The sequence below is a fragment of the Saccopteryx leptura genome, chromosome 11, assembly GCF_036850995.1.
Source record: "Saccopteryx leptura isolate mSacLep1 chromosome 11, mSacLep1_pri_phased_curated, whole genome shotgun sequence".
NCBI lineage: Eukaryota > Metazoa > Chordata > Mammalia > Chiroptera > Emballonuridae > Saccopteryx > Saccopteryx leptura.
In genome coordinates, this window is record NC_089513.1 from 69,931,282 (window position 1) to 69,945,155 (window position 13,874).

Consider the following 13,874-nt stretch of genomic DNA (forward strand, 5'->3'; position numbering starts at 1 on the left):
CTCCCACCAGCTCCTTAAGTGCTTGATAAATACTTGAGATTGAAATTTGAGAAAACAGGTAATGACAAATCTCGTATTTCTTTTTTATCTTTTATATGAAGAGAGGGACCACTTCCTCATAGCCTTGGAAAAGGCTTACTCCTGCAAACCCTCCAGTCCCCTGCTGTCCCCTACCTGGCTCTCAGGCCCTCCCAGCCCCCAGCCCTTCCCTGAGCTGGGCCTCCACACACCCCACCCTTACAGAGCTGCAGTAAAGCAGGGCAGGACTCCCTCTGCCCCCAAGGTCCCCTAAGTGGACATGAAACACCATCCTCACATTGGATGAAGCTTCATGTTCTTCAGATGGAACACCTGGACAACAGAAACCTGGCACCAAGCCGACCCTGAACAATGCAGTCATGCAGTCAAAAACCACTGTATGGTCAGGCCCCGATATAAAATGGCACGGAAAGATGCATAGAGTCAGGCTTCCCAACTGCAAATTGAAAGTTCTGCTTTGCCTGACTGGTGGTGGCAGCACAGTAGATAGAAAGTCGACCTGGGAAGCTGAGGTATCATGTTTAAAACCCCGATGTCGCCGGCTTGAGTGTGGGCTCACAAGCTTGAGCGTGGGGTAGCTGGCTTGAGCGTGGGATCATAGGCATGACCCCATAGTCGCTGACTTGAGCCCAGACATCACTGGCTTGAAGCCCAAGGTTGCTGGCTTAAGCAAAGGGTCACTGGCTCAGCTGGGGCCCCACGTATGAGAAGCTATTAATGAACAACTAAAGTGACGCAACAAAGAGTTGATGCTTCTCGTATCTCTCCCTTCCTGTCTCTCTCACATACCACACAAAATAAGAGTTCAATAAAGATATTTAAAAAGAAAATTGTCTTGATGTGCTGTTGAATTCATAGATGTGAAACCCGTAGATACAGAAGGCCGATGGTATATTTATTATGAAAAATTCCACATATAAGTGGTGCCATGCAGGTCAAACCCATGTTCTTCAAGGGTCAACTGCATCTTTCGCAGAGAGCTGTTGCAAACACCACAGAAAATCCGATGTGTGGAGTACTTGGAGCCCAACAACGCCTGCTACAAGGACACACACACACACACACACACACGTACGTCCCTCCTCATCCTCCCCAGCCCCCAGCCGGCAGCCGCACCCCCAGCACCCCATCCCAGGTCTACCCAGCGCTTCCCCACCCCCTCTCCCCAATCCTGAGCAGAGCAGAAAGGCAAGAGGGGGTTGGTAAGAACAGACACTTTATTGTACACCATGGGGGGAGTAGAGAGGAAGGCTGGGCTCCAGGGTGACAATCCCTTGTCCCCTTCCCTGGCCTGAGTGGTCTTGACCGACCCAGGGCTCTGGCCAGCCGTGGGTACAAGGACTTAAATTGTTCTGAACTAGGTCAGAACCTAAAGTGATGCTTGCTGTGTGTACTTGGGTCTGTAGAAAGCAGTGCTGGGGGGAGGGGAGACCCTGGGCGCCCCTCCCCAGCCTGTCTTTAGGCCCAGTTTCAGGGCCTCGTGGATGCTCTGGGGTCAGGTGCTTGCCCTCCAGCCTGTTGTCTCTTCTAACCCACCGTGCGGAGTCTCTGGGCGGGGCCATGGCAGGGGCGCAGCTGTGAGGATGGCAGAGGGCAGCCCCTACCCATAATACTGCCAGCCGCTTGCTTGGGGTCCGGGACCACGCAGCTCCGGCCGGCTGACTCAGGAGGGCCACTCCCGGCGCTGAGAAAGCAACAGTCTCTGCAGATTTATTGCTGAGGGCGAAGCCACCCTAACTGGCATCAACTGGTGTGCCCCACCTGTCCAGCTCCACCTGGACCTTGGGCTTCAAGATGCCTCAGTGGAGATGGCTCCCTGAGCAAACAGCTGGTGACTGGGCTGGAGGGCAGGGACGGGGACCCTTTCGGGCGCACCCCTGCCCTGGGGTTCGCTCCCTCTTCTGTGGGCGCTGCGTGGACAGCACCAAAGCCAGTGGGAGGGGGGACCCTGTGCAAGGGTACGGGGCTGCTTCCTCTTCCCCGGGGAGAGCTGGGGCTGGAATCTACCTGGTCACAGGCCCCGCCCCACCCCTCCCGGTCCCGCCCCCTTCCGGCGCCCCTGAGGGTGAGCGGAGGCGGGTGTCCGTCACAGGGCCAGCAGCGGTTCCCTCCGGAGCGCAAGGACCGGCTCAAAGAAACCCAGGACAAAGGCGCCGTGAGACGCCCTCCCGGGAGTCTCACCACCTTAAGAATCCAGGACTTTCCTCAGGATGAAGAGCTTGTGACTCCAGTGGTGGCAGCAAGACGCTGCCCAGAAAATAAATTTGGGTACTCCCTAGAAAGGTTCCCCCTTCCCTGTTTCTAGCAAGCCCAGTGGTGTGAAGGCAATGAGTCACCAGCAAGAAAAGCTGTCTTCCCCACACCAGGGGGCTTCCCGCAGGCCCTGCCCTCGGCTTGGCTGAGAGGGGGAGGGGGGACGCTGGGGGAAGGGGAGGGGTGGCGGGAGGGCAGCTGGAGCCCCAGGAACCTGGTGAACACTGGGATTCACAAATCAGCACCCTACACACACCCACACCCACGTATGTGCATACACCACACACGTACACGCACGCACGCACGCGCACCAAGCTCTGGGCCCTACGACTAACACAGCAGACACCGCAAAAGGCTAGGAGCGTGCCCCAGCCCTCGGGGACCAGGCAGACGCCCGGCTCAGAACCCTGTGCAGGCTGGCAGGCTGGGGCCTGGCCCAGCCACAAGCTACAAAATTAAAAATATATCAAATATACAATGAAAATAGATCTGTGCAGCACTGAGGATGAAAATAGTCCTGCAGCCACAGTATAATATTGGGTTTGTCATTTAACGGCATTTACACCCACATGTACAGACTGACTATACAATAGAAATAGAATACACAGACGAGTATATATAGCTGAGCGTCTCTCCTGGGGCCCTGCTTTTCCTGTTGCTAAATCAGCTGAGACTAGGCATGGGGCCAGGTGGGAGGTGTTGTCAGGTGAGGGGCCTGGGGGGAGGGCGTGCTCCAAAGGCTCCTGTTTCTAGGGAGCTGTGGGTCTCTCTCATCCCTCACACTCAGGAAGGCAGGTGGGGCTGAGGGCAGGAAAGGGAGGCAGTGGGGGAGGGGCAAGTGAGGGAGCCAGTGGGGGAGGAGTGGGTCCCCAGGCAAGGGACTCAGGGGTAAAGGAGGAAACCCTGGGCCTAGTCTGTGCTCATCCCCGAACCCTCAGTGCTGAGGGTAGTCAGTCACAAGTGACTCAGGACCCTCTGCAAGGTGTGCAGACCTAGTGCTGTGACCTTTCCCTCCCTGCTCACCACAGCTCTCAGAGGTCTGCTGTCCTAGCCCGCCTGACTGGCTGCCTTCCTTCCTTCCTTCCTTTCCTCCTTCCTGCCTTCCATCCTTCCTTCCTTCCTGCCTGTCTTCCTTCCATCCATCCATCCATCCATCCACCCGTCCATCCATCATCCACTTACCCACCCATTCATCCATCATTTATCCATCCATCTGCCCACCCACCCATCCACCTGTCCATCCAACCACCCATCCATCCTTCCATTGGTCCATCCATCGCGGTGCACACCGCCTTCCCCTCAGGTTCCAATCCCAGCCAGTACTCTGAAAGTAGCCCTGTTCCAGGGTCGGCCAGAAGGTAAGAGGGGGTTGGTGCTGTGGGGCTGGGCCCCAGGACAGAGACGCAGCCCCTCTTCCCTTTGGCAACCCTCAGTGTCCACAGCACTGCCCGTGGCCCTGCCTACCATGGGCCAGGTGGCTTGGGAAAGGTTTCCAAAGTGCATGATGTGCACCTAGGTAGCTGTGTTTACACAACAGAGGGTGAGTAGTGGCCCAAAGGGATAGTGAAATTGTCTTTCCCCAGGTGTGAGGGGTATGGGTCCCTGAAACCCAGGACCCCATTCCAGGGGAGAAGCTGCCAGTAGACAGAAAGCTGGGCCCCAGGTGAGAAGAGGCGGTGTGCTTTGCAATTGTGCTCCAAACCATCCGAATTGTGCTGTGGACACATGTGCTCTGGAAACCTCAAGGAGAAGACAGAGGCCACCACTCTGGGCCCCAGGAAGGGGCTGGGCACATGGAGAGGACAGGGGTTGGCTAATCCCTAATGGAAGCAGGAGGAGTTCAAGCCTAGTCTTCACTCTTCCAGGCAAGATGCAGGAGCACACCCCACCAACCCAGACAGGGCCTAGGGCGCCGGAGATCAGGGCTAGAGCTGGGGGGTGGGGGAGCCTCCCACCTCGGCGGCCAGGACACCATCTGCCTCATAACAGAACTCCAGCCCGAGCCCGAGTCCCAGCACAGCTGCCCCGTCCCCAGTCCCCAGCCTTAGCTCAGGCAGCCTCTGGGATCCCCTACCCCACCCGGTGCCTGTCAGCCCCCCACCCCACCACCACCTGGAAGCACAGAGGGACTCCGAGACCTACGAGTGGCAGGTAGCAGGTTAGGGGGAGAGAAGAAGGATGGCATGACTCCCCAGGGGGCCACGTGGAGTCTCCCCTGTGCTGGGAATCAGAACTTCTGGACTGTTTCAGTTATGCGGCTGCTGTTTGGTGAGAAGATCTCAGAGGGTTAGATGGTGTGGCCCCCACTCAGGTTGAGGAGCAGAATTGGCGGACTGGGGTGGGGGAAGAGGCAGGGCAGATTCCCCCCCCTCCCCAGGAGTGGCCAGGCTGGGACGGGCTCTGGCCTGGTGTGAGGGAGAGGCGAGCGGGAGGGTCACAGCTCCGACTCAGGGGTGCTGGCCAGGAGGTAGCCACTCCCATAGCGTCCATTGGGGTCCCTGCTGGGCTCCAGGGGTGACGTGCTGCCAGGCCCCAGGTAGGAGCGGTGAGCGGGCATGGGGGAGGGCGCCTCGCTAGGCACCTTGCTGAGGATGAAGCGGGTCTCGTCATTCTCCTCCAGGTTGGAGATGTCCTTCATCATGCGGCCCTTCTTGTAGGACACGGAGAGGGTGTTGGAGCCGTCGGAGAGCAGATGGAAGTGTCTCAGGACGAACACCACTGGGATGGGCAGGGTGGCCACGACGATGAGGGTGATCAGGATGGCCATGGCCCAGTTAGGGAAATACAGGTAGCGCTCGGCAGCCTAGGGGCGGACAAGGGTGAGGGCTGCTGCCCGACGTGGCCACAGCCCCATCGCTCGGGACCACCTCTTCTCGCCCTCTCCCCACTTCCCTCCCACAGTCCTGGCCCCGGTAGAGGTGGGGGTCAATAAGGGTTGCTACTTGAGGTAGCCGGTCACCGGCGTCCTAGTTTCTGCACTTGGGAAAAAGATGGGTGATTCCACTCCCCAACATGGGGATGAAAAACGGGTTAGAAAGACTGGATAAGTGCATTAATCTTTCTGACCCTCAGTTTCCCTATCTGTACAATAGGGAAAATGCCACCTCTTTCTGGGTCGTTATAAAGGTTACAGGTCAGGTATGCCATGCCCCGGGCAGGGCCTGGAGCACAGCAGCTGCCCTATAAGGGTGTCTCTATCACCTGTTACATTCAAGGTCTGGGAAGGTGCCCCTGGGGCTCCGGGCTGCCAGCCCTCACCTCCTCTTTGATCCAGGCGCTGTAGCCCGGGGGCGTGACCCCGAGCTGGATGATGCTGGCCGTGGTGAGCACAGCCATGCACAGTGGAGACACGAACTTCCACATGTAGAAATAGAAGCGGTAAGGCCGGAAGCCCAGCATCTCCGTCAGCTCCTGCATGAACCTGCCCGGGGCAGCAGAGGGGCCAGGAGTTGGTACCCATGCCGCGCCTGCGCATTCCCTCATAGCCGTCTCCTCCAGGAAGCCTTCACTGATCATTCCATCCCTCCCCAGCTCTTCCATTGTTCACATTCAGTGCTCCTGGTATATTATCTGTGGCCCAGCTGGCCTCTGGGAAGGCTCTCCTGTCTTCTTCTAACCTCTTCTGACCACATCAAGTCACACCCCACCCAGGGTATGACACAACCCATGGACACAGCCTAGGCTGGCAGATGGCATCAGGTGGCTGTGTACTCGGGCCACCCTCCCCCCAGTCCCAACTGGCCTAGCTCTAGACTCCCCCCACTGGCAAAGAAGTGGAAGTGCACCTTCCCCAGGGTCCAGAAGGTTTCTAACTAACTACCCCTTTTGTGGGTGGAATTCTGTGGGGCTTGCAGGCTGTGTCAATGAATGGCATTTTAAAAAAAATCATCTTTATCTCAATAACACCTAACTGAAATCTTGCATTTCCTTCTATTATAAATATAAATACAAGCAACCATAGTAGCATTAACAATACCTGGACTCTGCCAGCAACAGATTAAAGCTCAGGTATTATCTCACGTTACAACGGAAGATACCTACAAATACCATTTATGCTCACTGCTACTTCGAAATGACCATTGTTATTAGACCCACAGCTAGATCTTGTAACTTAATGCAGCAAAAATAGAAGTACACACACAGACAGATATTCCACCTCAGATTAAACATTATTTTGCTCATTTTCAATATAACGAATTGCCTGTACAACACTCTATACTTTATCATATGCATTTAAAAATAATATTCTGTCTTATCACCCGCCCCTCCTACACTCTCCTGGGAAGTGAGGGACTAAGTCAGGGGCGGTGGGAGGGCCTGATTCTAAGACGAGGCCCAGACATCACAGGAGGGCCAGGCTGAGTGGGTTAGTGGAGCCCTGGCCTTGCTGAGTGACAGGGACCTAGTCCTGGGGCATTCTGGTGATACAGATTGTTTTTGCTTTTTTTAAGTATATTTCTTGATTTTACAGAGGCAGGAGTGAGAAGTATCGACTCATAGTTGTTTCACTTTAGTTGTTCATTGATTGCTTATCTTATTTGCCTTGACCAGGCAAGCCAAGGGTTTCAAACTGGTGATCTTGGTCTTTCAGGTTGACCTTTTAGCCACTGCACCACCACAGGTCAGGCCAGATTGGTTCCTAAATGAGGACTGAGGCCAGCAGCTAACAGTGAGTTTAGGTCTGCCCTGGGCTCAGACCACGAGACCCAGTCCTTTCTTATTGCTGGATTTTTACCCATGCAACCCAAAACTCAGGGCCCAAACCACACCCTGCCTCACACCCCTATGTAAATAGCCGTACGGCTGTGACTTAGGCTGCTGAAGTAGATGAGTGCTTGCAAGGCACGGGCCCCGGTTCACCCACTAGGTGCGTAAGCTTCGCAGAATTCTGAGGGGTTGGTACCCGAGAAAGGTGCTATGATCATTTAAGGCAGTTCAGGGTAATTGCCGGGTCCTGAACCCAGGAGACTCATGTCCTCAGCCTGGCTCTGCCTCTCACCAGCTTGAGCAGTGATGTCCTCTCTGAGTCTCAGTTTCCCTAAATGGTCTGTAAGGTACTTTCGGCTCTGGCATTCTGACTAGGACCCCCTGCCCCATCCACAGCAGCCGCGGGAATACAACGCTCTCGGGGGAGTCAAGCTAGGTCAGATCCCTCCTCCTGTCTCCATCTCTCCCCACGGCCCCCTTACTTCTTGGTGCCATAGATCCAGGCCACAGCGATGTTCTCAAGGATGACGATGATGGTGAGTGGCAGGGTGGCCGAGTAGTCATCAAACATGGTGACAAAGTAGTTTCCGGAGCGCTGGACGAACAACAGCCCCACGAAGAATGCAAAGACACAGCAGCCCACTACAGAGAGCCGGGAGGCCGGCGTGGGGGCAGAGGCGCAGGTGGGCGGGGCCCGGGGGTCTTGGGGGCACCCAGGCCGCCCCATCCCACCCCTACCCCCATCATGACTCAGTCAGAACCCAGTGTTCCTAAGTCAGAGCCACAACCCCGTCGTTGTCCCTGAGGGCAGCCCACCGGCCGGCGGAGGCTGCCGGGAGTTACCTGTGAACATCTCCTTGGGCACCTTGAAGGTGTCGATGATGGGTGTGGTGATGCCTGCCATGGTCCCGATCATGCTGCCCAGGCCCAGGTTGATGAGCATCAGGAAGAACATGACGGACCAGAACGGGGAGGCGGGGAAGTGCGTCATGGCCTCGGTGAAGGCGATGAAGGCCAGGCCCGTGCCCTGCACGGACTGTGGGTGGGGGCGGAGGGTGAGGGCTCCGGCAGGGCCCGTGCCCACCCTTGGAGCCCCTTGCTTCATCATCTCTGAGCGTTAGGGTTAGCTATTTCCTCTTTCCTGGGGTTCCCCACCCCGCCTACATCCTGCTGCTTTGGCCAGTGGGTCTCAAATTTGAGTGGACATCAGACTCCATCCCCACAAAGGGAGTAAGTCACCAACCAATTCAGGAGCTCAGCTGTGAGGCCTAGAATCGAAAAGTTGTACAAGGATCCCAAGTTAATTCAGACGAAGAGGCCCACTTTTAGAAACACACCCAGCTCAAGACATGCCTCCTCTAAGCAGTCTTCCCTGATTGCTCCCAGCTCTGAAACCCAGACCTTAATGTAGTGATCTCAGCCACAGCTGCCCCATGGAATTATAGTGGAGCCTTTAAAAACACCAATGCCTGGGTCTCACCCCAGGGACAAGTAATTGATTGGTCTGGAGGTAAAGCTGGGTATTGGGATTTCATAGGCTTCTAGGCGACTCTGATGGGCAGCCAATGCTTGGGCCCCTGCTCATGGGTCAACTGACCACAGGCTGCTCACTGACATCACTTCTGCACTGTCCTGTAATATATGGTGACTATAGGGAGTACCTCTCTAATTGTGTGAGTGTGTAATTCTTGTCATTTGGATGTTATCAAGATTGTAGCATATAAAAATATGCTATGATCTTAGTTTTATGGGAGGACCAGGCCACGCCCATGAGAATGGGGCAGGGTCTTATGGGAGAGGGCAGTCTCTGATGCTGCCAGTCACCTGGGGAAGAAACAGGGCAGGGGTCCCCAGACAGGGCCCTTTTGCTCCTGCTCACACGGGAACAGATCAGGGGGTTCGGGTCAGGGTTCCCTCGGCGTTAGGATGGTGACTGGAAAAGGCAGCTGACTTAACGTGGCATTCAGACATGTCACAGGGGGTGTCACCTTCCCTGGCCCCCTGGAGCAGCGCAGTGCTGGCTCAGGGGGAAGGGAGCCGGCTCTGCCCTCCGAGAGCCTTGGCATCAGCTGGGACCCAAAGCCCTCTCTCCTGTTCCCCCTCTAACAGGACAGTCTTTGGGAAAGTCTGAACCTATACAAATAGGAATAGAGCAAGGTATCCAAACTTGGGCCTGGACACTAACGAGGGGGCAGTCTCCCCCTGCCCTCCTCCAGGGGCTGAGGGTCCTTGTGGCCCTGAGAGTGGAGTGGGCCGTGGGGACAGCTGGGGGAGGTGGCAGAAGCATCGAGGGTTGACTCAGAGACTGGGGACCCGTTCCCCTACTTACTAGCTATGAGACCCTGACCCAGCTGCCAACTTACAGGCTACTCACCTCACCTATAAAACTGGAACAATATTAACACTCAACTCAGGGCACTGTCACGAGGGACAAAGGGGACAGGCAGCAAAGGGCAGTGGCTAATGTAAACAGTTATTGTCTGTGTGCTGGGTACAGGCACTGTCCTGAGTGGATGACAGGTGACGGTGACTGGCACGCAGGAAGCCCATTCAATAAACCGGAAGGTCGTCCCTTACACTCCCTATGATTTCTGTGACATGGGTATTAACCTCGTCCTCTCAGCAAGACTCAACCTACCTCAGGGCAGGGGTGTGGGCTGATGCCTTTCGTCTCTCCCTCCTTGCTTATCAAGTAGATGAATGAGTCCCTGGTGGCTTTCTGGAACCTGCACCCAAGCCCCAGCACCCATGGCCTGTCTGCCTCCGGCCCGTCCTGGGAAGGGCCGCCCGCCCACCTTGTTCAGCTCGTCCTCCAGCAGGCAGGGGTCGAGGCCCAGGGCTGAGAAGTGGTCCTCCTTCACGGTCTTGATGACCTTGTACATCTCCGCGTAGTCCTTGGTGGTCAGGTGGGAGAAATTGACGTGGGGAGGGATGAGGTCTCGGCTCAGGACGTTGGAGTGGAGGTAGCCCAAGATTTTCTCAGCATTCCTGCAGCGTAAAGAGGCGAGGACCAAGTAAAAAGGCAGAGGTGGGCATGATCCTGGGGCCACCTCCCAGGCACCCAGCATCAATAGAGACAGACATCTGTGAGTCTGTCCTTGGGGTCCAGGACTCGGGATAGAGCTCCTCTGATTCCATCCTCCAGCCCAGGAAGAGAGGGACTCCCCCCACCCACAGTCCCCCCGCCCCTCCTGGGTAGGGTGGACAGGGAGGGGCAAGGACAGAAGGAGAGAGGCCACCTACTCGACCACACATTTTTCATTCATGATGTTGGCCTTGAAGCCCAGCACAGCAAACACCACGAGGGTGGCCAGCACCGAGGTGAAGAAGTTGATCAAGGACACCAGGGCAGCATCGAAGTGGCAGTTGTTGTCCTGCTTGTTGTAGCTGGAGAAAGCGATGACACCCCCGAAACCCAGCCCCAGGGCGAAGAAGACCTGCGTGGCCGCCTCCCGCCACACCTGCGGGTCCAGCATCTTGTCCAGCTACGCGGGAGGGGACCGTGGCAGGGGAAAGGACAGAGACACACAGTCATCGTTTCAGCCAAGGGCGGTGCAGTTCCCACCACATTCCCCTTCTCCAGCCTCCAACAGAGAACACCAGGGGCTCCCTGAGACTTCTTCCACCTCAAACCATAAAAAAAGACACCAACGTCTTCCTCCCACCCACTCGCTCTCCCTTCTATCAGAAATAAAAGACCCGACACGTTCATTCATTCCATCTACACGCTCCAGCTCACAGAGGAACCCACCTCGCCCCGCCCACCCTGAAGCACAGAACCCGGACACCCCCTGGCGGGGGGAAGCCTTGCCATCCCCCCCATCTGCTCTCAGACCCGACAGGAGCCTGAAACACAACAGCATCGAGCCGGCTCAGGGCAGTTTCCAAAGTGTTTCTCATCTGGTCTCCTTTCATTGTTTGTCACTCACAGTGCGGTCCATGACTTGGACCCAGCACAGGGCTTTCGAGACAGGCAGACCCCCCACTCTAAATCTGAAGCCCATTGTTAATTAACTGAGAAGACTTAGGCAAATGGTAGTGTCTGGGGTTTTTTTTATTGATTTTTAATTTTTTTAAATTTATTATTATTTTTTTTTGTATTTTTCTGAAGCTGGAAACTGGGAGGCAGTCAGACTCCCGCATGCGCCCACCCGGGATCCACCCGGCACGTCCACCAGGGGGCGTCGCTCTGTTGCAACCAGAGCCATTCTAGCGCCTGAGGCAGAGGCCATAGAGCCTTCCTCAGTACCTGGGCCAACTTTGCTCCAATGGAGCCTTGGCTGCAGGAAGGGAAGAGAGAGACAGAGAGGAAGGAGAGAGGGAGGGGTGGAGAAGCAGATGGGCGCTTCTCCTGTGTGCCCTGGTCGGGAATCGAACCCGGGACTCCTGCATGCCAGGCTGACACTCTACCACTGAGCCAGCTGGCCAGGGCTGTAGTGTCTGTTTTATGAGCCTCAGTTTTCTCATCTGAAAAGAGGGATTGTGAGTGTCAAACGTATACAGTCACCCTCAGCATATCGCAGTTCACTTTTCGTGGTCTCACTGTATCGCAGATCTTTAAATTGTATATATCTAATTTTATATCGCAGATTTTTTTTTTGCTATCACGTGGGATTTTGCGGTATATAGGTATTTTTAGATATTTATTATTTTAATTATTTTTGCAGTAAAATAAGCATTTTCTAGCCTAAAAAATTTAAAACAATATAAAAATATTAATTGAAACATATTAAAAGAATATTAAGTCTCAATAAAATATGTAGCATACAGCAGATGAGTAGACAAAGACTCACACGTATGGAAAACGCATAGGAAGCGTTTATAAGAGCGTGGGAAAGGTTAATAACAGTGTGGGAAAGGTTTATAAGAGTGTGCGGAGGGTTCACGAAGCCTTAAAAAATATATATAAATAATAAAATAAATATAAGGTCACTACTTCACGGATTTTCACCTATCGTGGGGGGTTCTGGAACCTAACCCCGCAATAGACGGGGGACCACTAAAGTCACCAGTCATGTCTGGCGCATAGCAGCATTTAATCAGGAAAAAAATGCTGCTGACCTTATCAGGGATTATTACTCACATTTTGAAAGAGTAAAGTGAAGCCCAAAGGTGAAATGATTTGCTCAGAGTCATGGAGCTCGCTAGTCGGGGCAGAGGAGTTTCTAGAATACAGATCATCTGGTGCTAGGCCCTGGTGCCCTCCTTAACACCATCTCCTGACTCGGTTGGCCTGTAAAGCAGGAGGTGGTCACCTGCTAGGGTCCAGGTGTGCTGGGAGGGAAGGGCCGGACGCTCAGACAGGTGAAAGCGGTTTCAAATGGTCACAGCGGAACAGGGAGAGCAAGACCACCAGAGAAACGGAGCGGGTCCTCATATTCCGAAAGTAACACAGGCCCCCATTTTCTCATCGACACGCCCCGGGGCCGGGCTGGTTGTGGAAAGCAGACTTTTGTTTCCAATTTTATTATAGAAAGGTAACGTATGATGCATGTACCACAGAGTTATGGAGCGCCCCAGGCGGGGTCTGAGACTAACCTGTAACATTTGAATTTCTGCCGCAGAATATGAATATTCACAGCAAGTGAATCAATAAAGACTAGAAAGAGCCTCACATCTGTTCAGGTCATTTTGCCATGAAATGAGTTCCAGAGAAAAAAGAAATTAACACTTGTTTTTCAGGGCTATTTGGACTTGGTCATTATGAATAAGGAACTGGGGGCCTATACATGCTCCTAACAGAAATCTGAAGATCATTAAGAAAAAAACACAGTAGTCCCCTCTCTTTTACCTGCGGTTTTTTTTCCCCATGGTTTTAGTTACCTATGGCCAACTGCGGTCCGAAACTATTAACTGGAAAAGTCACTGATGTAATAGATGTCAATCATGGCTATTCTACCAGTCTGAAAGCTGGACCTAGTGGGAGGGCTCTGGGTAGTTTGGTGAGTTTTAACTATAAAGAAGCAAAAGATTTTGTAACAGAGCACAGGCGGAGATGGACATAGCTCTGGTCACGTCATTTGCATGTTTAAAAGTCTTTGTTGGGTCCCCACTGTCAGCCAGAAAATCTCTTCCGGCTTTGTTCTGAACATGCTGACTGCAGTGAACTTACTACACTTTAAAAGCACCTGATCTCCCACCTGTGGTTCTTGCCCAGGCTAGTCCTCCTGCCTGGAATATCCTCCCTCCTACTCACTTTCTGGTGAACTCCTATTTATATCTCAAAACTCAGCACAAATATATCACCTCCTCTTTGTAGCATTCCCTGACTGCCTCTAGCAGAGCTAGTCAAGGTCCTGGGCTCTCACAGCTCTTGTCAATACAGCTCTTTCCACACTTTGTGCTTCTTAGGGATGGAGCCCACCTGCCGTCATCTTTCTATGAGCAGCCCTTGGGACCCGGCAGAGAAGGAAAGAGTGAGGTGGGGGACAACAAAAGAGACAGACAGGCAAAGGCTGACCTGTGTTAAGGTGAGCTGACTCAGGCACCGTCAGTACTGAACGCCTGTTGTTCCCTGAACTTAAAGGGGCTTTTTCAGGGTTTCAGGGGTGGTGGTGCATGTTCTCACCATGGTCCTGATCACAGTGTCAACAAAGAAGGAGCCCATGGCCCGGCCACAGGAAGCTCAGCATCCTTTCGAGATGTCAGAATGTGACTGCAGGAGGAGAGGTAGGAAACCGAAGACAAGGCTCACCCTTCTCGGGGCGCCCCCTCCCCCAAACCGGGTGATGGCTTCCTGTCATTTCCTTGGCACAATGGCTGAGTCACTTCCTCACGCAGGGAACGAGGTGTTTTATGGCATCTAACTCGGCGGCGTGAAGATGTTTTCTGAATCCAGGAGCAGCTGTGGAGCGCCCAGCCTGAGCAGCTTTGTG

General features: G+C 54.2%; 1 protein-coding gene across 1 annotated transcript in view; it reads right to left on the reverse strand.

Moving 5' to 3' along the window:
- Positions 1-1,237: 1,237 nt before the first annotated feature.
- SLC6A17 (solute carrier family 6 member 17) overlaps positions 1,238-13,874 on the reverse strand; it is a 46,029-nt gene continuing 33,392 nt past the window's right edge. Inside the window, exons 7-12 of the mRNA XM_066352814.1 lie at positions 10,243-10,484; positions 9,795-9,987; positions 7,843-8,035; positions 7,482-7,641; positions 5,551-5,713; positions 1,238-5,095 (exon numbers count right to left, since the gene is read on the reverse strand). Coding sequence (XP_066208911.1) covers positions 4,727-5,095; positions 5,551-5,713; positions 7,482-7,641; positions 7,843-8,035; positions 9,795-9,987; positions 10,243-10,484 — 1,320 coding nt within the window. The 3' untranslated portion in view covers positions 1,238-4,726. The remainder of the gene's footprint in view (positions 5,096-5,550; positions 5,714-7,481; positions 7,642-7,842; positions 8,036-9,794; positions 9,988-10,242; positions 10,485-13,874) is intronic.